Below are 26,875 nucleotides of genomic sequence, written 5' to 3' on the forward strand. Positions count from 1 at the left end.
TCTCTACTACACACTCACTACTCTCTACTACACACTCACTACTCTCTACTACACACTCTACTACTCACTTACTACTCTCTACTCACTCTCTACTACTCACTACTACTCTCTCTACTACTCACTATTACTCTCTACTACTCTCTCTACTACTCACTCTCTACTACTCACTCTCTACTGCTCATGACAATGCCATTTATTTATCTGTTTCCAAAACCAACACATAAATAAAACATTTGTCATTTACAATGCCAAAAGCGCTAACTTTTGCAAAGGCGAGACCGTTGCATTGTAAATGCTTGTTAACATACATGGGGTGACCCCTAAGATAGTCCCTGGACAGCCCGAGGGCAGGATGCAGTGTATTTAAAAAGTAGGACGAGTGCTTTTACCTTTTACATGTCCTGGGATTAGATTTCGACTTCTACATATTGGATTTTGTTGTTTTGGTCTAGTTTTATTTATAAAATCATAGTCTATTGTTATAAACTGGTATGGAGTATTGTTGTGGTGTTTTCACTGTGTTACTGTGTGGTGTGTACAAATACTTAACACATTGCCTCTTAGTTAACCCTCTTAGCTAGCCCTCTTAGTTAACCCTGACTGCTTCCTGCCGTCTACCAGAGGGTTAGCATGCGTTAATTTAGACTGTGTTACTTTTAACTTGCCCTGACTAGGATTGTGGTTCCTGCTTGGACAGGGTGCATACTTTTGCCAACCATAACCCCAATTTCTAACAAATACACATTTTGGGGAGCCAGCTTTCCCAGAGTCATACAAATGCATAAGGGGATTTTTACATTAATGTGAGACAGAATTGATGTTTAAAAATGTAATTGCATCCATTCAGAAACACTCTCTACACACAACATATCAAATCCATTTAGAAGATATTGGGAGATGTGTATTTCACACCTTTATTACAATGGTACCCTGTATCTGACTTTTCTCTTTTCTTCTTTGAAGTATGAGAACAAACTATCTTTTATAATATGTTATGCAGAAGGAAAGGATCCACATTTTGACACTTTGAACGCCGCAGCACTTGCCGTGAGGGAAACGGCCATCTCGTTTCCTGTTGCAGAAGCCCACAGCCTGAAACCTTGCCTAACCGCGCCGTGAGGGAAACGGCCTGAAACGCAGCGCCCATACCGCCATCCTCCGCTATCCACCCGGTGCAGCAGCAGCTGGGGAACTACATCACCCAGCTGCCCCGGGGGTGGACGCGGCGGGGGTGACGACGCCTACGCGCCAGGAGGCGCCTTATCAGCAGGGAACGCCTCTCGCACACGCGAGTCGCGCGCGGGAGAAGCCCGGGACAAGGGCGGGACAGTCTTAGACAGTCCTAGACTGGCCGGGACTGGACTGGGCAACCCCTCTAACGTCTGCAACCCAAGCAAGTAAGAAAATCCCTTTCTTTACTGACTTTACTTTATAGTGTCATTACGTAAGGCTCTATTCAAGTATCCGGTGTGTATTGGTAAAGCTTATATAATCCCTGGTCAATCGATTATATAATCTCAACATGTCTAAAAAGAATTCTAAAAAACAGCCTCCTGCTAGCTCTAAGCCTATAGTCAACTCTAAGCCCATTGAAAACTACATGCTTCAAGTCATAACTAAAATAAATAAAGACAGAAGAGAATCATTGGGATTAAGTCAGTCGCCTGACTTACAGTTATTAAGCCCAATTCAAAGTCCTCAGCATTCAGGTTCTCTAGTACTGGATGATACCCCAAACTTAATAGACATCACGGTTCATCCTACTCCCAATTTGGATGATCAGATTAGTCTTAATCTGGATGATGCCGCTAATGCTATGCCACTAGACCAAGGAGTAAATATTGAACATGACCATGAGGCTCTGGTGCATAATATTGATGACTTACCTTCTCCTGAGCAGGAAACTCGACCTACGAGAAAAAACAGGAGAACTCATCAAAAACGGATGGGGTTACGTTCCAGTAACAGGAGGAAAAATGTTTCTCCAATAGGGCAAAACAAGTCAAAAACTCTAGATGATGGTGATATTAATGTCCTTGATAAAAGCAATCATGAAAAAAGCTATAACGAAGATGATTTGCTTCAGAAAATAGCAGACATTATTGATTCTAAAATCCAAACTATCATTAAGCCTTTGATCGCCAAGATTGATAAACTGAATGCGGAGGTAAAAAAGATGACTATTCTTCAAATCAAAGCTGTGGAAGGGGCTGAGACGGTCAATACTTTAGTGACACAAATGGCAAAATCAATTGAACCTAAGGCAAAGAGCTCCATAGAAAAGGAGATTAGTCCTATGCTCCCAGAAAGTACAGTTGGGAACGAAACTCATCCTATTAATCGACCTCCAAACATTGCCGGGGTATCAGGACCCAAAAACTTGCCATTAAACTGTCAGGAAACAGATCCCCTCCAATTTATTGAGGAAGCGTCTCCTGTGGTCCTGGTTCTGGCAAATGTTCCCGCGCCAGCAGATGCACAACTCGAAACCCCGGAATCTTTGTCCAGTAAAGCCCTCCATTGGTTAACAAATAACATGCAAATGGCACCAGGGGGTAAACATCAACTTGCATCTGAGATTAAATCCGCTAAGAGGGTGGCGTGGATTGGAAATCGACCGAAAGTTTTCAAGGGAGATTGTGTTATAGTGACTTTTTTTCATCCAGGTGTTCTGCCAAATCTCCTAAAACACATCAATCCCCCCCAAAGAAGAGCAGGATCTGTCGTTCCCCTTACGTTAAAATTCTTCTATGGTGAGCAAAAGAATGTGACTTTTCCTAGGACCCCGGGACCTATGTGGAACACTGTGAGAAACAACAGAGGCCAAGGTGTTCCCCAAAAAGACTGGGGTATGGTTCTAGGTAATAGATATGATGCCCTATCAGGGCTAAATGATTGTGATTGACTGGGTAATAGTCTTGAAAATTTTCTAATTCCTGATGTCACTTATGAGGCTAGGGAAATGGGCACTTGTTTAAGTACTGGACTAGCTGATGCTTTGACCAATGTAAGTAGCACTCAGGTCGAGTCTGGTAATGTGATTAATGTCGAACAGCGTATCGAATGTCCCAAACTTACTACAAATAATGATATACTCGAGTCATATGAGATTCTCTCCCCTGAACTGGGTACTATAGAAGGTAATGCATGTGAATATATTTCTACTCAGCAACATGGTAAGGGTCTAACCAATAGTACAAAACCTACCAGTGACAATGCTGACATACAAAGTACCTTGTTGTCCTGGAATGTGGCAGGGTTAAAAAACAAGATTTTATCACAGGATCTGCTAAATTTCCTGGATTCTAAGGATATAGTCCTTTTACAGGAGACTTGGCAGTTAGAACCGGATCCAATTCAGGGATATCTACATTATTTTATTCCAGCCACCCCGAGCTTAAGGGGAAGGGCAAAAGGTGGCTTGGTTACATGGATTAAGCAGAGGAATGACTACACAGTGTTACAAATAGATACCAATAGTTCTGATATATTACTGGTCAAACTACAGCGACCGCCAAGTAGGGACATCTTTATTTTTAACATCTACTCAAGGGGCCTTCCGGGTGGTAAATCCACCAAGGCGGTTGAGCTATTGGATGTACTATTAAATCAACACTGTTTGAATGCTGATATTATTATTGGTGGTGATTTTAATTGTTGTTTTGAACCACTTGACAACCAGGATGTTGACCTCATTACTGAGGAGGACTTCATTTGGGAAATCCCACAGCTTTCCTTGATACCCATCAAAAGATGGACTGAGGCTGCATTACAGTTAAAAGTATTATGTGCTGAGTCTGGGCTGAGGGCCACTAATGGAAGAACGCCATCGGACAAGCAGGGCGCCCCTACTTTCTCTAATGGAACTACGCAAAGCCGTATTGATTATATATTAACTAATAAAGAGAATTGGGGGAAAGTTCTTGATATGAGGGTTGAGACTAGGGTGGAAAGTGATCACGACCCACTGATTTTAACCTTTAAATTGTTCGATCTGATGGCAAAAGAGGAAGAGATGGAAACTGTCCAGATAAACCTTTCTAACGATCAAAGACACATTAGATGGGCAATTTGTGCAGCAAATGAGGAAAGCTTGATAGCCATAAGGGATCTAACAACTTCGGCCATTCAAGAAGTCCAGGATATACTTGAAAATAATACCCCGATAGATGAAATTAGCAGGATCCACGATAAATTTTTTAACAATTTAAAATTATTTTTTGTAAAGAAAGCTAAGAAAAAGCCACGTAGACCAATTAGAAAGGAGGATCAGTGGTATGACAAGTCCTGCAGGACTGCCTATAGACTACTGTCAGATGCGGTTAAAACTCGAGACAAAATTAAAATAAGGGAGGCTCGAGTTATGTACAAAAAAGTGCAACTTAGTGCAAAAAGGGATTGGGAGGAAGGCTACTGGAGGGACCTACTGGATGCCAGTAGGGAAAGATCCATGACACCCTTCTGGAACATCGTCAAATGGGGAAGGGGGTCTAGTAGAGGAGAACCCACTAACCATGTGTTACCAGAAGCATGGGTATCCCATTTTTCTACCCACTTTTCTGCTGAGGACAAAGTTGAAGAGGAATGTCTAGCTTCTGTAGATATCCTCGAGAGCCCCTTAGTCTTTTCAAAAGATGACATCCTAAAAACTCTGAGCTGTATACCTAAAGCCAGAGCCCCGGGCTTAGATTTTATCCCTGCAGATTTGTTTATGCATGACAAGGATCTATGGGCCACCTATATTCAGCTTTTAGCCAACGCTATTGCAAAGGGCTCGCCTATCCCTGAGACCTGGAAAGGAGCCGAGATTATCCCCATCTTTAAAAAGGGGGCATGCTCGGATCCAGGCAATTACAGGCCTATTAGCCTGATCGCATGTATGCAAAAAGTTGTGGCAAGGCTAGTATTACAGCGAATTCATGGGTGGATAGATGACTATGATATATTATCTCCCCTGCAGGCTGGTTTTCGTAGTCATACCAGCACTATTGATCAAATTTTTAGATTTGTTTTATTATATTGGCGCACAGTTTTATTAGAGGGCGGGATGCTTTTTGCAGCTTTCGTTGATTTAAAATCAGCTTTTGATTTAGTTCCCCGCCACAAACTGTGGAATATCCTACATGATCAGGGCATTCCTATAGAAATCCTCTCTTTATTGATTAGGATGCATGAAAATAGTTTTGCACAAGTCCGATGGAATCAGCGGGGTAGTACTACTGAGAAGTTCCCCGTAGCGAGGGGTGTACGTCAAGGGTGCGTGCTTGCACCAACACTCTTCTCGCTATACATCAACAGGGTGATCGGTTATTTTGAACAAAAGCCCACGGATGCCCCTAGGTTGGCAGGAAGACCGATCCCCCTGTTGATGTTTGCGGACGACACCCTGCTGATATCAAAGACGCAGCAGGGGCTACAAAAGGCCATTAGGGTGTTTGAAGGATTTTGCAAGGATCATGGTCTTGTAATTAACACCAGCAAAACTAAATTTATGGTTATGCATAAACGAAAACACATTAGAGGCAGAGTTATTATGGATGGGGTCCAGCTTGAGCAGACCCAGGTCTTTAAGTACCTTGGTATCAATCTGTCATACAATCTAGATTGGAAACACCATATAAACGAATTAGACACAAAGCATGCTCAACTTGCAGGAGTTCTCACAAAGGAGCTTTTTTCATCTCACACTAAACCGATTAGACCTGTCTTAAAAATCTACAATGCTAAGGTCGGAGCAGCTGTTCTTTATGGAGCAGAACTATGGGGGTCCAGTAATCTGAATAAATTGACGGTAGCACAGAATAAATTTCTCCGCAACATTACTGGGCTACCAATGTCAACCCCATTGATACCTTTAAAGTATGATCTGGGAATCTATAGCTTTAGTGACATAGCCAAGTATAGAATTGTGGCCTACTGGAGAAGGCTATGGACAACTCCTGAGCTCTCCCAGTATGCCCAAGGCTTCCTGGAGGTGAGATCCCTAGATACTGCTAATAAGATAGTCTGGTTGAAAGAGGCTAAGCTTCTATATAGGGCATTGGGTTTATCCCAAATGTGGGATGATCCGCTAAATAGTGCTTTTCCACCAAAAAAGATACTTCGTGAACTCTACTGGAGTATGGTGGAGATCAAGTGCTTTAGGAATCATATTGACCGTTCCTTTACATATGATTTTTTGGAGCTCAAGCACTCACCGGCCCTCGAACTATACTGGGATTGGATTACGGTCCCAGGGGACCGGAAGAGGTATCATCAGATGAGGGTGGGGACACTCCCGTTGAATGCCCTAACAGTGAAATGGCATAAAGCACAAACTCCAAGGTGCCCTTTCTGTCCGGATCATAATGAAAACATTGGTCATGTGTTATTTGCCTGCCCTGAATATAGAATACCGAGACAATCATGGCTCAAACCAATTTGCATCCAGTTAGGTATAAAGACGTCAAATGAGGCTGTCAGGATTTTAAGAACAGATTCCTCCCAGCCTGTTGTTATAGCTATGGCAAAGTTCCTTCACTGGATGTGGATAATTCGGGCACGCAAAACCTGTCTGGAATAAGTTAGGATTTCTATTTAATGTCGTACAGTTTGCATTTATTTAAACTTCTTTTAAGTCGTATTCTACGTGAGAAAATATGTAATTTTCAACTTATAGTTGTTGTTCTTCTATCCTTATTTGATTGGCTTCTATGAACTTAGCTGGATATTTTAAGGTTATGTAAAAATGTAAATAGGATATTGTAAGATTGTGTAAAGATGTAAGTAGAATACATAGTAGTAGTGTAAATAGTATGAGATATGAAGATTTTTTATTATTTTGCTTTTTTCTGCTTATTTATTGTATTAACTTGCGTGGATTCTGTATTTCTGTAGGGTGGGGGGGTGGGGTGGGATAAAAAACAACGCTTTTTATTTCTGAAAAATGTCTTTTATGATTGAAATATATCGAATAAAGACTAATTAAAGTGATTCCTTTTTGGGATATGCTCATATGGTGTGACTAATTTCATATAGCTTTTGGGGCACAGGAGCACCTGAAACAATTATCCACGCTCAGTACTGTTTGTACTCCCCTAACGTGGGACACTGCCTTCCTGATATCCTAGAGTCTATCCTTTCTGAAAGCCATACTCCTTTCTCAGAACCTCTACGAGACTTTGTTCATCAGGGGTTTTGTAGTGTTCCTTCTTCACTTTTTCAACCATTATATCCTGGTAAATTATGAAAATCCCATTGATTCCAGCACACGATCTTCAATATTATTACAAATATTGTACAATATGAGTCCCCTCTACCTATCTACAGTGTGTGTTTGTGTGTGTAAACCTTCTTATTGAATGTTTCCTGACTGTTTCAATGTACATATTTTTTTTAAAAGGAGCCTAACTATGAATTATTTTCCCAAAAAGGTTAAAGGGACGTTATAGTTTGGAATTGCAATAATATCTTACTTTACATCTAAAACAATCTTAGAAATTCACTTTAAGGAATAAAGGACATTTTAGTTAGGATAGGTGAAAATGTCATCTAAAATATACCATTTTAAACAAACAAAACCACTGAAATGTACCAGTTATAGATATTTCAAGTAGCTATAATTCCCGCCCTAAAAGTAACTATAACTTGGGCCTCCGCCATGCAGTGTTGTCATCAAGTTTGTCACTTAAGATGTTGCAGTGATGCTATCAGTGATGTCATAGAACTTCTTAGGTAATAAGCAGGTCATGGTGAGGGTGTCAGGCTCTGCGCCCATCCCCTCGTTGGTGCCACACATGGCCTGTATTAGGAAGATGGTGTTTTAGGTTTGCTAATAACTTTAGTCCCGCTTGACAAATCTTCATGAAACTTCACAAAAAAATTTCATCCACCTATGCTAATTTCTCGAAAGTTTTGGGGTGATCCGTGAGCGAGGGCTAAGAAAAAGGGGGATTTCCCATGCAAAATTAGACATTGATACAAATAAACCAGCTGAAACAGAATTACACCAAAGTTGTCAGATAGCTAGATCTTTACCCAGAAAGTGTGCTAATTGTGATTTGGTGTAAACATAGCTATATTGACAGCAGGTGCCTCAGGAGACCCTCAGGAGGCCTGTAGAACCACGTATTCAAATAAAATAAAGCATAATGATTGGCCGAGCATGCTTTTTCTTCCGTTGGTAATTTTGCTCTCTGAATTATGGGCCGCAGCATCAGAAAAAATGATGCAGCTGCCATTACAGGGACTTGGCACAGTGTCCTGAAAATGTTTTAAAAATACCATAAAGGGGCAGGGCCTGACCCATTGGCTCTTGTGGACAGGTCCCAGAGGGACACCCCAGGTCAAAATACAAATGTTATATATTTTTGGGGTATGATCCACCTTGACTGGGAAAATGAATTGCAAAACAAAAATGTATGGGGTAGTGTCTGTTGGGGGGTTCCGCAGGAGCTTGGTCATGGGGCCTGGACTACGACCGTAAGTGGCAGGGGTTGGACACCCAAGATGGGGTGATCACAGGGCCTGGATACAGGGCAGGCCCTGCGCCCAACCCCATGCCCTGCACAGCTGATGGCGGTGCATGGTGGGGGGTGGGCGCCCGTGGGAGTGAAATTCACTGGATGCATTTTTTAATGAAAAAACACTGACATTTACCTGTTATATACATATACTGAACTGACTAGAACGTGTGCCCTCACCATGCTCTCCTTATGACCTCAGAGATCTCATGACATGGTCAGTGACATCATTGATGACATCACTGATAATCTCTCAAATCCATTCCATTGATGAAGGAATTTATGGAATGGCCAGAAAATTCTTTCTTCAAGCGAAAATACCATTTCCCACCAAAAGTTTTGGACATAGTGCATGCAAATTTGATAGATCCCCACTGCAAACTTATGCTTACATCTAACCATTAACACCTGTCCAGGAAAGTAGATTTCTTAGTGACCATCATTTCGGTCAGAAGAATGACTGTGCTACCATCCCTGTTTTTTCATGAACCTTATACTATGTTATTCACAATCTGGTACTTTATTAAAATTGGCGCCTCCTTCCTTCTACAGTCATATCAGCTTTCCCTATAAATCTCATGTATTTTCTACCCACAGTTCCTAACATAGTAGATTAAGAAGTCCAAGAAACTGTTGGTTTGCTACGTCCATTTTACACAGGTTTGACTAGTAGACAGTCCATATTCTGGTGCTTAGTTTTGTCTATCACTACCATCCTTAGACCCATCAATAGGACAACAAGCAGCCAGTGCTTGTTTGTATTCTGACTCTAGAACTAGAACTAATATATCAGAAGCCTATCTGTGGAACTAATTTGGTGAAGCTTTCTTTCTCACTTTTCTATTCTTTATGCTGTAGTAATATCAGTGCGGATCCCATGACGAAGATGGAAAATCTGCTTGCTTTGAAATTTTACTTCTCCATCATGGGAAGCAACCCATGTGCCTCCTGAGTAAAGTCAGGAAAATGGTAAGGCAAATAGTGATTAGTTATTCAGACTGTTCTTTTTTAGGTCTCGTCTAGGCAGCGCGCATGCGCTGCATAGAAGGGCCATAGCCGTCGCTCTGCTCCTTTTCAAGCACACACAATTGTGCTTGTGGCAGCATAAACCTTGGCGGAGCGAGCAGGGATGCGCCACAAGCACGAGTGCAGTGCTTGAAAATGGGCAGACTGCTCTCCCAAGCGCGCGCCTCTTTCCTTGCCGACACGTCCCGTCCCCGTTCTGCCTTACAAAATTTAACTTTTGCCATAAATCACCTTCAGTTTAGAAGAGTATTTCAGCAAATATGTTTTCAGTCAATCTTGCTGTTGCCTTTTGCCCTCATTAAATGTTTAGTGAACAGTCCTTCCTTTATTGTTATGACTGAATCCGCTTTGCCTGATATCCAGCACATCACATCAGACTCTTTCCCTGGTAGTGTATGAGGGTGCTTTCTCAAAATATCGTCACTGTCCCGAATGATCCTATCATTTGTTCAAACGATTTTGTGGCACCTACAATGACTTTTAGTTCTTCTTCAGATATTGATATTGGATGTGTATTTCATTTTGTATTCTCGTGCGCACTTGTGCATATCTCCTGCCGCATTTGTTTTTATGTTCTTGTGTGTATCTGTTCTTTTAGATTGTTGGCTGATATTTTTCTCTTTGCTTTTTGGTACGTTTCTCAATATTTTATAGTATTTTGCTATATTTCTTTTTGTCTGATTTCTTACTGCGATTGTAGTATGTATGTTGTAGTGACAAATCTCCTTTTTGTTTTAAAGTATTCAGTGACCTTCCCCATATGTTATTATCCCTTACCACTTTACTTCTCTTCAAAGCTTGATCTGTGTAGCTGTTTCCCACCATGTTTCTTCTGCATAACTGGTGCTTTTGGAAAAGGCTCCATTGTTTCACCGATCACCTACCCCTCAACCATATGCAGAGGTTCTGCACCAGTTGTAACTTGGGCCATAGACAATTTGTTAATCTTCAGCTTCCAATTTCACTTGGGAATAGTCAACCCTCTCACTTTGTCTTTTGCTTCCCATGCCCTTCATCACCTTCTGTCCATTGACTACAGTATGAGGATTCTCCTGTTGTTTGCCAGTTATCACTTTACTGTGTGTGTAGCGTTTACAGACAGTTATGGTGTTTCAGGGTGTTGTGCTGTAATGATCTAATGACTTTTGGGGCATGATGAGTACATGACCCTTTCCACAACAAGCATTGGCATAGCCAATAGGTCTCTCCTTTGAGAGCTTATAAGTGTTTAGCCATGCAACAGTTGATGTTGTTGCACCAAGGATATTGTGCTGCATAACTAAATACTTATAAGGTCCCAAAAGCAAGACCTATTGGCTATGCCAATGCTTGTCAGACGCTCATCTAGTTGCGCACAGTGCACATGGTGTTACCTTACACCTTAATTGTTTCAACACTTTCAACTTTATGTGCAATTGTTCATCAGTTATTTATTATCATAATCTGATTATCTGCAATCAATCAACTTGTGTTTACATTCATACTCTTTATACAATTTTGTACAATGAATTACTACAATGTTTTTCAATACATTATACAATATTCAATGTAATAACCAGTAATAATATTTAACATTTCACAATTTAACAATTCCTGCCCAATGCACTTCCGCACTGATTTGTGCCTTCATCAGGGGCTGATCTCTCTTGGTTATTTGCGTGATCAGTCAGCCAATGATTTCTGGGACTTGATGTTCTCTTATCTTGACTGGTTATAATGACCTGTTAATTGAATATTCACTGCCTGTAATTACTGTCGTCGCTGTTCTTAAACCTTTACTCGCGTTGAGTTCTACTAGCGTAGTTAGTGACTGTGCATTGGGCAGGAATTGTTAAATTGTGAAATGCTAAATATTATTACTGGCCTATCTGATGCCTCTATGCACTATTGGTAGCCAAGTCAGCTCTTTACCTCAAAGTGACAGCGCAAAATCCATCAAAAAGTCGTGTTTTCTTCCTTTTAAAAGAAAGAACTAAAAAGATTTTGTAAGGTTTAATTTAAATTGTCATTGGTTAAGGGAAACTGGAAAATACGTTATGTAGATATCTGTTTAAGAGAAATTACTCTTTAAAAACATAAGTGAAGATACTCTGTTGATGAGTTCTGTAAAGATTCTATGATGGTGATTAAGCGTTATCAGTAAGTAACTTTTTATTGATGCTAATAATGCCAGAATAGTCATTATGGCTATTGGCCAAAGGAGTATATAGTTTATAGGTTGATCATTGTTAATACTTGCTGAGATCATTGTTATAAATTATCCGTCTGAGAATTATAAGAATTGCCTGCATTGTAAATACTATCAGCTGAGACCAACTCTTTTTCATTTTGAATTTGTAGGTCTGGTAATGATTGGGGTAATCATTGCATCCAGGAAAGTGGGAATAAACCCGGATAATGTAGCTACTCCCATTGCAGCCAGCCTTGGAGATTTGATAACCCTTTCGCTGCTGGCAGGAATCAGCAGCACCCTTTTTAAATACATAGGTACTGTAATAGTATTTGGTTTACATATGTTTGTAAAAAAAACATTGCTATTGAAAATGTAACTTATTATTGTAAGGATTTTTTCAGTGCAGGAACATCACAACTAAAAAATGGATCTGTATTTCAGAGGTGAGTAATCAATCAATCTAAATGTTTATACCGACTATTAACACCATCAATGCTACAGAGATTCATCCCCCATGCTGATCATCGATGAATCCCATTGTTCATGACGAGCTCAGCCCGTCATGAGCACACAAGCAGTGTACTGCATGACGAGCTAAGCTCGTCATGAGCATGGAAGGGGTTAAAGAAAAACACTCATAGAAATATACACTCTTCATTATAAGACTAAGAAGAAAATATTAATTTAAAATAACATTGAGTTACAGTGATAAACAGCTGATTTCAAGAAGACACCAGCAGAAAAATGTTACCTCATCATTTAACATTTGTAAAAAGCACAAAGCAACCCTACAACTATTGCAGTTATCAATATTTCAAATAAAAGGTTAAAAAAGTGTTGGGTAAAAATTGTCTAATGTTTTCAAACAATTTAGTATGTAACAATGATTAGCAGCAAACTCCATCGCAGGGGCAAACAACAACATCTGAATTACTGTATTAGCTTAATGGAAGGCAAATCAAGCAACGAACAGTGCCAGAATGAAGTTAGATCAACTCGGCCAACAAGACATTACTTATGACTTTAAATAGGTTGTACTAATGTCAAGGCTGGTTATAACTGAGTAAAATTGATCACCAAGTTTCCCAGGGCCTTGGAGTTTTCTCAAATGGACTGCATAATCAGCGTAAAACAGAACAGCATAGGTTTACCACAGACAATGTTAACATCAACACCCTTCTCAACCAAATAACTTTTCAAGTAATTTATGTATAAAATAAACTAAAGTGGCACTAGAATACATCCTTGGCGGACCCTTCTTCCAAAATGAGAGGTGTGTAAAACAATTCTCATGGAATAGCTTACTTGAAAGGATACACTGGAGGACTTTGAGGTGGTTTAGAGCCCCCTATGAGGTGATTGCAGCAAGGACACTCCATCTACCAGGCTCCCAAGTGCCCTTAGGAACAAACTCATAGCCTCACACAAGCGGGCGGGCTGCCCTACACCGAGCGATTATTGCACTACCGGTTACCCCGCTTCATGGGCCATGCCCCGTGAGGTTATTGCTGCAGGGAGACTTCATCTACTAGGCTCCCAAGCGCCTGGAGGCGCTAACTCCAAGTGTTTCCCATGGGGACGGGCTACCCTACAACGAGTGCTTATAGTGCTACCAGCTTCTCCACTGTGCAGGACACACGTGGGCGAAGGGCGAACACTTGTTTGCCTGTCATTGGCCGGAAGTGGGTAGGCCTGGTCGCTTGGCTCGTCTCACCAGAAGGTACAGTTTTAATGGTATCCTTTATTCTGTATATTACCATTGTTTGTGGAGTCCACTTTTGCGACACTGTTGATTGTTTGCCATTGCGGACTCTTGCCTTGCATTTATGCCATTTGCCTACTGTCAATTCATTTAACCATAATGGGGTAAAAGAAGGCCATTGATCCCGGTTCTGCTACTACTCCACTTGCTAAAATTACTTCTTTTGACCGTATGGTGGAGCGAGCTATCAGCGTTGTTATTGGAGAGATTGCGCTCTCTGAGAGGAGGTTGTCCATTAGCGTTGGCGATGGTAGTGGTCAAAACTGCAATGGGGGACTCAGTGAGTTAAGTCCTCTTTTGGTAGATTGTTTGTCTGCCTCAGTTGCGGGAACGCCTTGCATCTCACCATGTGTGTCCTTATTAAGTCCAAATTATTTGAAGGCACCAAGCCCCTCTTCTTCAAATGTGGCAACTTCACTAAGAAAGTCTAAACGGGCAGTGTAAGCAGTGCTGTGATTACATTATCTTTGACCCGGCTCCTCTGTCAATTTCCCTACAGACCGATGAGTAAAGGCCTTGTCTTCTCCACCATTGTGTTCCTCCTTCGAAGGGGGGATTCTCAGCTTGTCTCTCCATTTGGAAGGCTTTTTTGAACAGCTTAAGACCTGGCTTAAGTCAGAACTTTCTGCCCTGTTAATACGTTTGGAGGCCTTGGAAACCAAATTAGCTTTGGCCCTGGCGAGTTCATGTTCATCAACCCCTGCTTGTAAAGATAACGCCTGTCATCCAGCAGTTTCAGGATGCGTAAGCGCAGGTTTGTTCAACAGGGAGGTTCCTGTCTTGGTATTTAGTACTGAAGCGCCTATGGGCTCAGCTCCAATCAGGAATCCTCATCTTGAGGAGCATGTCAGCCAAAACCATCGGAAGAGCAGGCCAATTGGGGTTACCCAGCAATATTGTTATGTTATGTTATGTTAAAATGGGACTTTTATAGCGCAACGGCTACTCCAAAGGAGTGTCCCGGCGCTTTGAGCTCCAGACCATGGAAAAGAGCAAGAAACATAACAATAACAGAAAGAGGCCCAAAGAAGGGGAGAAATTATCCAGCAAACAACCAGGTTTTCAAGTCTTTCCTGAAGACAAGCAGATTTGAGGTGTTTCGCAGGGACAACGGTAACGAGTTCCATAGCTGAGGAGCAAGGAGGCTAAAAGACCGGCCGCCTAGCCGAGCCTTTTTAATGCGTGGTACCCGAGCCAAAGCCAAGGCTTCTGACCTGAGGGAACGTGCAGGTCGATAGAAGTCCAGCCTCCTCTGGAGATACTTGGCGCCATTGCCATGCAAGGCCTTATGGGCAAGAGTCATGGCCTTAAACAGTATCCTCTTCCGCACCGGAAGCCAGTGGAGGGATACAAGGAGATTAGAGGCGCTAGTGCGGCGATGAAGGCCAAAAATGGCACGCGCAGCAGCGTTCTGGGTAACCTGCAGACGTTGGAGGAGATATTCAGGCAGGCCCAGATATAGGACATTGGCATAGTCCAGTCTGGACCCTATAAGGGCCTGAACAGTGATCCTCCGATGTTGCTCCGAAAGAAGGGGAAAAAACTTGCGCAACATTCTGAGAATCCCAAAACATGTTCCCGTAAGAGTGGAAACCTGGGATTTGAGCGAAAGCTCGTTGTCAATTTTAACTCCCAGGTTCTTGGCCCACTTAGAGGACTGTGTGGGAGGGAACATGTCGGCTGGCCACCATCCTTGCCAATCTGGTTCTGATGGGCATCCGAAGAATAGTATTTCGGATTTGTCCGAGTTGCACTTGAGGCTGTTATGTGAAAACCAGCTAAAAACAGCCCCAAGGCACTCACGGATCCTTTCTCCATCGAACTCTTCGCTCTTACGACAGGTAAAAAGGAGCTGAGTGTCGTCAGCATAAGAGACGATCCGGGCCCCATAGGACTCCGCCAATGTCGCCAGAGGGGTCATAAGGATGTTAAATAGAGAGGGGCTCAAAATGGAGCCCTGAGGCACTCCGACTCCCAATGGCGGCATCTCGGCGGATCCGGGTGGGACCCAGACCGTCTGGCGGCGGTTGGCCAGAAAGGAAGAAAACCAATTGAGCACCGTCCCCCCTAGCCCGATGTCACGGAGCCTGATGAGGAGATCCTCATGGGGGACGGTGTCAAACGCCGCCGACAGGTCTAACATAACTAACATCACCCTGCCTCCCAAGTCCAGCACCTCTTTTACGATCTCTGAGACTTCCAAGAGCGCCGTCTCGGTGCTTAAGTTGGAGCGAAAGCCCGATTGGGATTCATGAAGTAAATCATTGGACTCCAGGAAGTTGGAAAGCACGTTGTGCACGTGTTTCTCCAAGATCTTGGTCAGTGCTGGAAGGAGCGAGATTGGCCTGTAGTTGCAGGGTACCTCTGGGTCAAGATTGGGCTTCTTAATCAGAGGGATGACCATGGCTTGCTTCCAGGTCTGGGGCAGAAAGCCCTCGCTCAGGGATAAATTAAGAATGGGATTGGCTATGGGGTTGATGGCATCTGCCATTTTTGCCAGAAATTTTGCCGGGCACGGATCTAATGGTGAGCCAGACTTGAGGTTCCTCATCAAGGCTAAAGATGTGGCAGCCGAGAGGGGAGGAAACTCAAGCAGAGCTGGGCCTGAGGGAGACAGAGACGCTGTCTCGATCAGCGTCGCAGACACATCATCTGGGGCTCTCGGCGAAAAGGAAACCTGGATTTGCCTAATTTTGGTGGTAAAGAAATTGGCGATGGTGTTAGCCCAGGTCTCCGCTGGGGCACCCTGAGTGGAGAGGGACCGGGGGCTAGTAAATTCGCGCACGATTGAGAAGATCTCCTTGCAGGAATTGGCAGCATCGTCAATCCTTTTGGCAAGATACCGTTTCTTGCTCTGAAGGACTAGTTCATGGTATGACTTCATCATGATTTTATACCGTTGTTTGGCCTCGGGCTCATACTGGACTCTCCAAGCCCGCTCCGCCACTTTACATTGCCTACGGGCATGGGCTAATTCCTCCGTGAACCAGGGGGCAGAAACCCGTCGAGCAGCGGACCTGGGTGACTGTAAGGGAGCGAGCTCATTTAATCTGGCAAGAAGCCAGGATTGCAGGCTTTCCAGATCTTTCTCCAAGTCCCCAGTACAAGCCACAGGGTGATCATCCAGAGCATGCGTGAGCATATCTGGGGACACCCGATGAAGTGCCCTATAGCTGCTGCCCTGCTGTCTCGTGGCGCTAGCCGGGGAAGCCAAGGTAGAGGGTACTTCAAAATGGGCAAGGAAATGGTCAGACCAAACGATTGGCAGAAGTGTTACATTCATGATAGGTATGGTGGAAAAAACCTGATCAAGTGTATGGCCTTTATCGTGGGTCGGACCAGAAAGATAAGGGGAAAGACCCAGGGTGGATGTAAGATCTAACAGTTTGATGGCATTTTGGTCATTGTGGTCGTCCATATGGAAATTAAAATCTCCCGCAAGTAAGCAATGCTCCGATCTCAGGACAAGGACCGACATGACCTGTTGGAGATCATCAAGGAAGGAGCCCACTGGGCCCGGAGGTCTATAAACAATCAGGCCCTTCAGTGCTTGTTGCGGCGATAGGGAGATGGTAAAAGCTAATGAGTCAGCCCCTTCGATGGTGTGAGCATGCGTGACCATGCACGAGAGAGAGTTCTTCACAACTAAGGCAACTCCTCCTCCCCTGCCCTTGTCTCTATCCTGTCGATGGATGGTATAATCAGTGGGAATGGCAGCCACAATGTCCGGGTGGGAGGAATCATTGGTCCATGTCTCCGTAAGCATCAAGCAAGTGGGACTAGTCGTTGACAGGAGATCAAAGATCTCTTGAGTGTGACGATGCAACGACCTCGTATTAAGGAGTAGGCAGTGATGTTTTAAGCCACTCTCCTTAACAGGAACAGGGGAAGGGAGTGAGCGGACAGGGTGCCAGAGACAAACAGGGCACTTCTGCTTGCCCCTATATCGGCCTGGAAAAACTGACAGACACGCCACATTCCAATTGCGCAGCGAAAGGAGCTCCTGAGCGGAGTAGGAAAGCATAGTGGCCAGAGGTACCTGCCACGCCAACGCCTCCGGAACGCTGACGGGCGCAGACGGGCAGGACTCTGGCGCGACTCAGGCGCAGATCAGGCGCGTCCGCTAAACGCGTCCGCTGCGCGGAGGGAAAGGGGAGCTTTATGTAGCGCTACTAGAGCGCGAGGGCGGAGAGTCCTACCCCCAAGATGGCGGCCCCAAACAGATCCCAGCCCTCGGCGTCAATACTCGGCCGAGGGCGGTCTGAAATCCCTGGTAGAGAGAAGGGAGCAGGCAAAGCGCTTAACAGCGCTAGGAAAGTCTCAATCTGAGCAGCACGCTCGTGAATCAGGCGCGCTCATGTAATTGCAGGCAATATTAAAAACACAGAATACACGCAGTTAAAGCAGGTTTAACAGTGGCTTAAAAGCAGGTTTGCCAAAGGAAAGAAGAGAGACCTCCCGGCTATCCGCCTCAGGAGGGAAATGGTTTGTATGCAGATGGTAATCCCTGTCTAACGGGCGGGATTCCCTTTTGTAGCGCTACTAGAGCGCGAGGGCGGAGAGTCCTACCCCCAAGATGGCGGCCCCAAACAGATCCCAGCCCTCGGCGTCAATACTCGGCCGAGGGCGGTCTGAAATCCCTGGTAGAGAGAAGGGAGCAGGCAAAGCGCTTAACAGCGCTAGGAAAGTCTCAATCTGAGCAGCACGCTCGTGAATCAGGCGCGCTCATGTAATTGCAGGCAATATTAAAAACACAGAATACACGCAGTTAAAGCAGGTTTAACAGTGGCTTAAAAGCAGGTTTGCCAAAGGAAAGAAGAGAGACCTCCCGGCTATCCGCCTCAGGAGGGAAATGGTTTGTATGCAGATGGTAATCCCTGTCTAACGGGCGGGATTCCCTTTTGTAGCGCTACTAGAGCGCGAGGGCGGAGAGTCCTACTCCCAAGATGGCGGCCCCAAACAGATCCCAGCCCTCGGCGTCAATACTCGGCCGAGGGCGGTCTGAAATCCCTGGTAGAGAGAAGGGAGCAGGCAAAGCGCTTAACAGCGCTAGGAAAGTCTCAATCTGAGCAGCACGCTCGTGAATCAGGCGCGCTCATGTAATTGCAGGCAATATTAAAAACACAGAATACACGCAGTTAAAGCAGGTTTAACAGTGGCTTAAAAGCAGGTTTGCCAAAGGAAAGAAGAGAGACCTCCCGGCTATCCGCCTCAGGAGGGAAATGGTTTGTATGCAGATGGTAATCCCTGTCTAACGGGCGGGATTCCCTTTTGTAGCGCTACTAGAGCGCGAGGGCGGAGAGTCCTACCCCCAAGATGGCGGCCCCAAACAGATCCCAGCCCTCGGCGTCAATACTCGGCCGAGGGCGGTCTGAAATCCCTGGTAGAGAGAAGGGAGCAGGCAGAGCGCTTAACAGCGCTAGGAAAGTCTCAATCTGAGCAGCACGCTCGTGAATCAGGCGCGCTCATGTAATTGCAGGCAATATTCCTATGCTAACACTATGGCAGCCACAGAATTGGGGCACTCTAGCAAGACTTCTCAGGATTGAAAGTTGGTTAAGGGCCACACAGGGCATGAGTTGAGGCCCGACAAAATTGTAGTTAATTTACCGTCTGCAGCGTGTCCATACGTGGCCGTACTCACTGGAGTTCCTCCTTTGAGCAAGGACCAGTCTGAAGCTTATGAGGTGTTGTATAACAAAACATTGGACCGGTTAGTACGGCATAAAGGGTTCCCATTGACCAACGCTAAAGATATTTTCATGTTGCGTAGATGTGCATGGATTGGCTTTGACCCTGGAGATCCCACCAGTGGCTGTATTAGAATCAATTTTACATTTCCGTTTTTAGTGCAAAACTCATTGTTTGGAATTTTTTAGTCACTGGTCTGAGGAGCGCTGTCACCTTGGTCCCATTGGGCGTTTTTTATAAACCACCAATTTATTGCTCAAACAGACTTAGCCCTATGGGTCCTCCTTTCAACCAATAAAGGGTGGTTGATGAATTTCGCACCTGCCCTCTCATTGGCAAATTACTACTCAAACATTTGGAATGCCACATAAGGCTTCGTCCCAAGGTCCTGAAATCACATTGCAGAGGACTACTAGGCTTTTCGCAATCCCTACCAAGAATAGATTTGATCCCCTTGCAGACATAGATTGACTTTTGTCTGCGGCAAATTTGTCTAGTGACATTGGTATAAACCAGATTACAGCCCCTTCGGATGTAGTTTTAGATACACACAATACTGCGCGCACCTACTCTCTCTTAAATTGGAATGTTGCAGGGAAAGTAGTTAATCCAGATTGGTGGACCTTTATTAACATGTATAACATCATTGTCCCGCCGGAGACCTGGGTGACCACTGCTATTCTATTTGTTGGTTATACATGCTATTCTTGTATAAATAAGGCCCCCTGCTACTTATAACTATTCCTAGGGCAGGGAGATTACAAATTTAAATAGCAAATCCCTAGGCAATTAATGTTCTACTTTGAATATATAACATAATTGCAACATAATCATGAAAAAGGCTAACCCCCAGATTCATCATTGTCCTCTTTTGCAAGTCCTTAATAGCGATTATTAAGGAATCGCTATTAAAGACTCGCAAAACGGGATGCATGTAGAAATCGCAAAAGTAATAGCGATTTCTACAGCTTACTTATTTGCGATTCGCTAATTGCTAATCGCAAATAAGGAATGATTCCCCATTTAATGAATGGGGAGTCATTCCTTATTTGCGATTAGCAATTAGCGAATCGCAAATTAGGATGCGATTTCAAGGGTGCCAGGGTGTCCAAATGACACCCTGTAGCACCCCTGAAATGGTGATTAACACTGGTGTTGCGCACACACATGTCCAAAGGACATGTGTTTGTGTAACATACAACTTAGGAAAATGCACTAAAGTGCATTTTTCTAAGTTTTCGCTATTTACCTCGAAGTCAGACTTCGCGGTAAATAGTGGCCCAGAATTGCGAATTCGCAAATCTAAAATGGTCCATGAATTGTATTTAAGGAATCTCAAATAGAGATTCCTTAAATGCAATTCCTCGCAATTTAGCGATTTCAAAATTAGCGATTTATGCATTTGGGATGATGAATCCCAAATGCAAAAAAAGCGCTCACAAAGGGCCAGATTCGCAGAATCTGGCCCTTTGCGAGACGATTTTTGCTTCATGAATCTGGCTGTAAGTGACCACTTATAAACAATGTAAAAAAGACTTTTATTAGTACAAATCATTTAAAAATGTATGATACATCCTGCCTGTAATATTACATGGCAAAAGTTAAAAACACAAAGAAGGATAAAAAGCGCGTTTCTGGAACTTTGTGAAGAAAAAAGGCTGCAAAAGGAGTTGATGAAAAGTAATGTGATAAGTTATTACTGGACTCTCGCTAGCTCAGAGTCTCTTTTTTTTATCTTTCATTAGAATTAATGGAACAGGAAAGGTTTCTCCTTTTTCGATTTAGATCCGTCTCAGTGAGGCAGCTCTTGAGTATTGGAAAGCCAACTGATGCCTTGGGAGGTACTACCCGGACTCTTCCTTGTAACGGGGTTTCTCTGCATTCACTACTGCACTGTATGTTCTTTTGTAATTATTGCAGTTATTCATGAAGACCTTTCCTTAAACCCCTATTAAAAACATTAGGGCATTGTAGATGTGTACAGGCCTTGTGCAATCTGCTACTATTGAATACGCCAAGTATCTATTTTAGGGTAAGTGCTTTTCTTAAAGCCGCAATCTGAGTCAAGAAAACAATGGAAGGGTAATAACATTTGTTTTACTGACATAACAGCTTCCAACTTTTAGATATTTATTGTTTTTGACTATGTTGTATTTATATTTTATATGCACTTTGCACTTTATATGTTTGCTGCTAATAGTCTTATTTATAAGCTGCTGTTACCATACTGCTGAGTGTTTTGCTTGTACTAAATTAGGGTCAATGTCACGTAAGATTGCAGTGGACCATGATGCACTTTTTAAGTCTTGTTTTATGATTATATTTGATTTTACTGTGTTGATCTATCTCTTTTATGGCCATGATTGGCTGAATAAAAACTCTTTGATGATGATGAAAGGATGCTAATGTACTAACTACTATTTAGACAAAGGAGGAAGGCTTAATTTCTGAAAGTCTACTACTTTTGTTACACAATCGTATTCAGTCTTCATTTCCTTTACTAAATGCTTCATCATTTCATAGAAATGTTTGTTACCATGGCCTGATTTAAGGGACTATGATAATTGAAATTTCTACTTGAATATTAAATATAGGAGGATTCACCGGCTACATATACAGTGGTAGTCAGATTATTTAGAGTGAAGTAGATTGTAGACATCCTGCCGGCGGACACTCGTGTGAATACTCTTTGCTTTCCACCAGTGATGTGGAGGTAGCTGTAAAACACCTCCTCATATTATGGGAACTCAATATGTGGACTGTGACAATGTCCTAGTATGGTGGTACATTTACATTACACTCATTTGGGAGAATTTCCACTGCCAGTTACAGACACTGGGATTTTAATTCTCATTCTTTCAACACCAAACTTGCTCCTTTTGGTGAAAATATTCCACATCTTAGAGGAGACCTCTGAATCTGGGAACTCTACCACAATGGCAGGCGGACTAAACATCTATCACCCAGAATCTAACTGAGACTGTTAGTCTAATTCTAAAACACCTTCCCCACAGAACACCTCCAATGTAGTCCGCCAGCTACCTACTGACAATCACAGAGGCCTGGCGCTATAGACACTGATAGCTTGCTTTATGTCTGGCAGTTTGCTGTTGTGGCCCAGATTTCATAAAAACCAGTGTCACTAAGTGCCTGCGCATTTACAGATAATCTCTGTAGCACATCTCAGCCGCCAATCCCTAGTTCTGTAGTAGGGGATCTCTGTGTACAGTCATAATCTAGTGAATAGTCCTGCCCATGTGCGTGGACCCCGGAGCAATCAAAAATAATCTCTTACAGTGTCGAAAAATGCAGAACTGCACAGACACTTAAGAGAGAATTTAAAGACAGATAATGCAGCCTAAAAAGGCTACACTGTCCAGTACTTCAACTAGAAATTCCACCACAAAATCCACAAAACAGCAAAGCCTGTACAGATTTCCCTTGCTTTAACAGCAAAAACCCTCTGGACTGATAGAGAGAAGAACCTGGACAGACAAGCCCCATAGGCTGCCATTATGTGGCTCAGAACAGGATACTGTGCCTTTAAGAGAACTTTCCAGAACTTCACAGTATCCCAGAATGCACTGCAGGTCCCAGTTACTTTCAGTTCTTTTTTCCGGCTCCTGCAAGCAGGACCCTGGAGCATTGAGCTCTCCCTTTTCAAGGGTTTATTGGTGTTTTTCACTTTAAATTCGATTTGAGTGCTTCTAAAGTACTTTTGTGCTGTTTCTTCTTGGTTTTTGCTCCCTTTTGATGTCAAATATGCCTGCATTATTTGACAAATGCCCGGAGTGCTCCAGGAAGAAGGCAAAATCAGACTCCCATGAGGTGTGTATCCTCTGCCTTCCCTCTTCCCACATCCCCGAGGAGTGTGGGATTTGTCAAGGCTTCTCTGGCAGGACCCTGAAGGAAAGACAGAAGATCAGGCTTCAGGGCCTCGAGGAAAGAAGGCTGAAGGCACAAGGTGGGTCTGGAGGGGCTTCTTCTGCCCATGCTGAGGCCTCTGGGGGGCTCCCCAGGGGCAGGAAGTCCAGCAAACCTCACCATTCTCCGTCTGGGTCGGTGGCACTGACCACGACGTCGAGAGGGATGACCACGGCCTGCTCCCCGTCTCCCCAGGGCTCTGGGTTGAGGAAACGTCGACGGTCGGCGTCGAGGGAGTTGCACAGGCCGCCGTCAAATCCTTTGACGGTTTCGTCGTCTTCGGCCGATCACTCAACGTCGACGGGCCCGGCGTCGGCGCTCGCCGTCGAGGCGGAAGGTGTCGCCGTCGAGGCGAAAGAGGTCGCCGTCGAGGTCGACATCGAGGCGCAAGAGGTCGCCATCGAGGCGCAAGAGGTCGACGTCGAGACGCAAGAGGTCGTCGTCGAGGTGGACGGGATCGACGTCGACACATGGAAGGCGGTCGGCGCCGAGGCATGGAAGACGGTCGACGCCGAAGGGGCGCTCGACGTCGAGGGGCCTACGCTCGCCGTCTGGTTAACGTTCTTCGACGTCGAGGGATCGTGATAAGAGGCCTGGGGCTGTGGGGGGCTCCCCACAGTCTCGATCTGGAAAGGGAGGCGGGTCACCGGGATCGGTGTACTCCGAGGTGTATACCCCAAAGAAGACTGTTACACCTCCGCCTCCGTTGCCGAGGGGTCCCCCTCCGAGGGCTCCGACTCCTCCTCCGTTGCCTCCTCTGCCTCCCCTTCCAACGGAACCGCGGCCTCATGTGCCGGACAAGCCGCCCCCGGTTCCACCGAGGTCAGTCTCGTTGCCCAGGCTTCCGACCCCTCCCAAAGGGACTCCTAAACCTCAGGAACCGTCCAAGCCCAAGACGCCCACCCCGGGGAAGCCGGCAGAGTGTCCCAGACCTAGGAGATCGCGGTCGCGCTCCGGACGGAGAGGGAGATTGAGGAGTAGACACAGGTCTTCCACTACATCTAGGCATCGCCATAGGAGGCACAGATCGAGGTCCCGTACGACTTCCTCTAGGACTCGCTCCTATTCGCCTACCTTATCGGACTCGCCGGAGACTAGGGTGTCTCCGGTAGACGACATCGGCACGTTCCAGGAGGTTCTCCTGAGTGGGGCTGCGAAGTTGGGTATCACGGTGACGGCTCCTACCCCTACGACGTCCGTGATATTCGAGACTCTTCACAAGAAGCACCTGTCTTGCCCTCTGCTGCCGCTGGTGCCAGGACTGGTCGAACCGGCGGAGGAGCTGTTCCTTACACCTGCGGTGGTGAAGGCTGCTCCCTCCAGACTTCTGAAGAAGTATAGGGCACCGGATTCGGACCTGGCTTTCCTGCGGACGGACCCAGTGCCCGATTCCGTGATAGTGACGGCTGCCAGGAAGTTGCATGCTACCTCCCCGTCCTCCACAGTGCCTCCGGATAAAGAGAGCCGCTGGATTAATTCGGCTGGAAGGAAGGCTTGTGGGACTTCTTCCACTACTATGAAGGCCTCCAGCGATTCGGCATTGCTGGGGCGGTACGGCCGTGCGCTGTGGGACTCCCTGGAACAGTTCGCGGACCTTCTACCACGCGACAGGAGGGTGGATTTCCAAGAAATTGTCAAGGAAGGGATGCTGGTTTCAAACCAGGCTATCAGCGCCGCTGCGGATATCGCACTGTTGGCAGCACATGGCTACTGTCACGGGGTCAACCAGCGCCGCCATGCTTGGCTCCGGCTTACGTCACTCAAGCCTGAGGCGCAACAGAGGGTGGCCAATCTGCCTTTTTCCGTTGAGACACTATTCGGAAAACATGCCGAGGATGAAATGGCACGCATGAAGGCGGAGGCTGAGACCCTGACGGCTGTGGGCCTGGAGAAGCCCAAAGACAAGAAGCCCTACCGCCCGTTCCAACGGCGGTTCGGTTCGCAGGGGAAAGGACGAGGACAATCTTCGGGACAACAGCAGCAGCAACAACAGCAGCAGTTCCGGAGACCCTTTCCAAAACGCCAGAGGGGTAGAGGTGGACAGCAGTCCTCTACCGTGAACAAAGGCCCGGCCGGGTCTCGACCCTGAGCGGTTACTTCCCCTTCATCCGTTACCTGCTCCGGTGGGGGGAAGCGTTCAATTTTTTCTGGCAGAGTGGAGAAAAATTACTCAGGACAAGTGGGTGCTGAATATTGTTTGCAATGGATACAGTCTTCGGTTCACCAGCCCTCCTCCTATGGTTCCGCCGGTCAGCTCGCAGTATCAACTGCGCGAGCTCCAGGCAGAGGCCGATATCCTGTTAAGGAAGAGGCCGATAGAAGATGTACCTCTGTCTCAAAGAGGAAGAGGTCTGTACTCCCGGTTCTTTCTGGTCCGCAAGAAGGACAAGAACGAGTTCAGGCCCATTCTGAACTTGCGACAGGCAAACAAGTGGATTCGCAGAGAAAAGTTTTGCATGCTGTCGTTGCATCAGATTTATCCTCAGTTGCAACAGGGAGATTGGCTATGTGCTATAGACCTACAGGATGCGTACTTCCATGTGCCCATTGCACACAAACACAGGAAGTTCCTGCGATTTCAAGTCGGCACCAATCACTATCAGTACACGGTTCTTCCGTTCGGGCTGAAGTCTGCGCCCAGGACTTTCTCGAAGTGCATGGCAGTGGTAGCGGCACACCTGCGGAAGAACAAGGTGTTTGTCTACCCGTACCTGGACGATTGGTTGATCAAGGCCTCCTCCTTCTCGGAAGCTCAAGCGTATTTCCAGAAGACGTGTGTTCTCTTGAAGAAGCTGGGGTTGCACATCAACATGTCTAAGTCTGTCCCGACTCCGGTCCAGTGCATTCAGTACTTGGGAGCCTTCATCAATACGCTGTCAGCAAGCGTGTCTCCTTCGGAAGAGCTACGATTATCACTCCTTCGGAAGGCTCAGGCTCTCATGACCACTCCATCTACGACAGTGCGGAAGGTGTCTTCTCTACTGGGATCGATGGCATCTTGCATCTTCCTGACGCCACATGCGCGGCTGCACATGAGACCGCTGCAGGAGTGCTTGGAGGATCAGTGGGACCAGAGGAGAGGATCTTGGGACGACAAGATACGACTGTCTCTGCATGCTCTTCAGTCTCTGAAGTGGTGGTGTTCAGCGGAGAATCTCCTGAGAGGGGTTCCCTTCCACAAGGACATTCCCACACAGACTATCGTGACGGATGCTTCTCTCCAGGGATGGGGAGCGCACTCCGGAGATTTACAGATTCAAGGGACGTGGTCCCCGACGGAATCCACGTACCACATCAATTTCCTGGAACTCAGAGCTGTTCACTTGGCACTGAAGGCTTTTCACCCGTCCTTCCAGACCAACTCTCTGCTTGTACAGACGGACAATACGACCACGATGTATTACCTCAACAAGCAGGGGGGCTCGAGATCCTGCACTCTGTCGCAGGAGGCGCAGGCGATCTGGCACTGGCTTCTGGCCCGAAGATTGACGATAACGGCCACACATCTGCCAGGTGTGCAGAATGTTCAGGCAGACGAACTGAGCAGACTGATTCAGGAGAACCACGAATGGGTCATAAACGACAAAGTACTAGGAGAAGTCTTCGCAAGGTGGGGAACTCCAGATGTAGATCTGTTCGCCACCGCAGAAAACAGCAAATGCCGAGACTTCGCCTCCAGGTACTACCAGCCGGGGACGCTGGGGAACGCGTTATGGATCAACTGGTCGAACAGCTTTCTGTACGCTTTTCCACCCATTCCCCTGATTCCGATGGTTCTCATCAAGCTGTGCCAGTCCA

The 26,875-nt window shown here is 45.4% G+C and overlaps 1 protein-coding gene across 3 annotated transcripts in view; it reads left to right on the top strand.

Annotated features, from left to right (window-relative positions):
* The window catches only part of SLC41A3 (solute carrier family 41 member 3), a 212,223-nt gene that overhangs the window by 125,290 nt on the left and 60,058 nt on the right, over positions 1–26,875 (top strand). For all 3 annotated transcript variants that reach the window (XM_078661723.1, XM_078661724.1, XM_078661725.1), the window contains one exon: positions 11,868–12,014. In XM_078661723.1, the coding sequence (XP_078517849.1) occupies positions 11,868–12,014 (147 nt within the window). The remainder of the gene's footprint in view (positions 1–11,867; positions 12,015–26,875) is intronic.

The sequence above is a fragment of the Lissotriton helveticus genome, chromosome 9, assembly GCF_964261635.1.
Source record: "Lissotriton helveticus chromosome 9, aLisHel1.1, whole genome shotgun sequence".
In the NCBI taxonomy this organism is placed as follows: domain Eukaryota; kingdom Metazoa; phylum Chordata; class Amphibia; order Caudata; family Salamandridae; genus Lissotriton; species Lissotriton helveticus.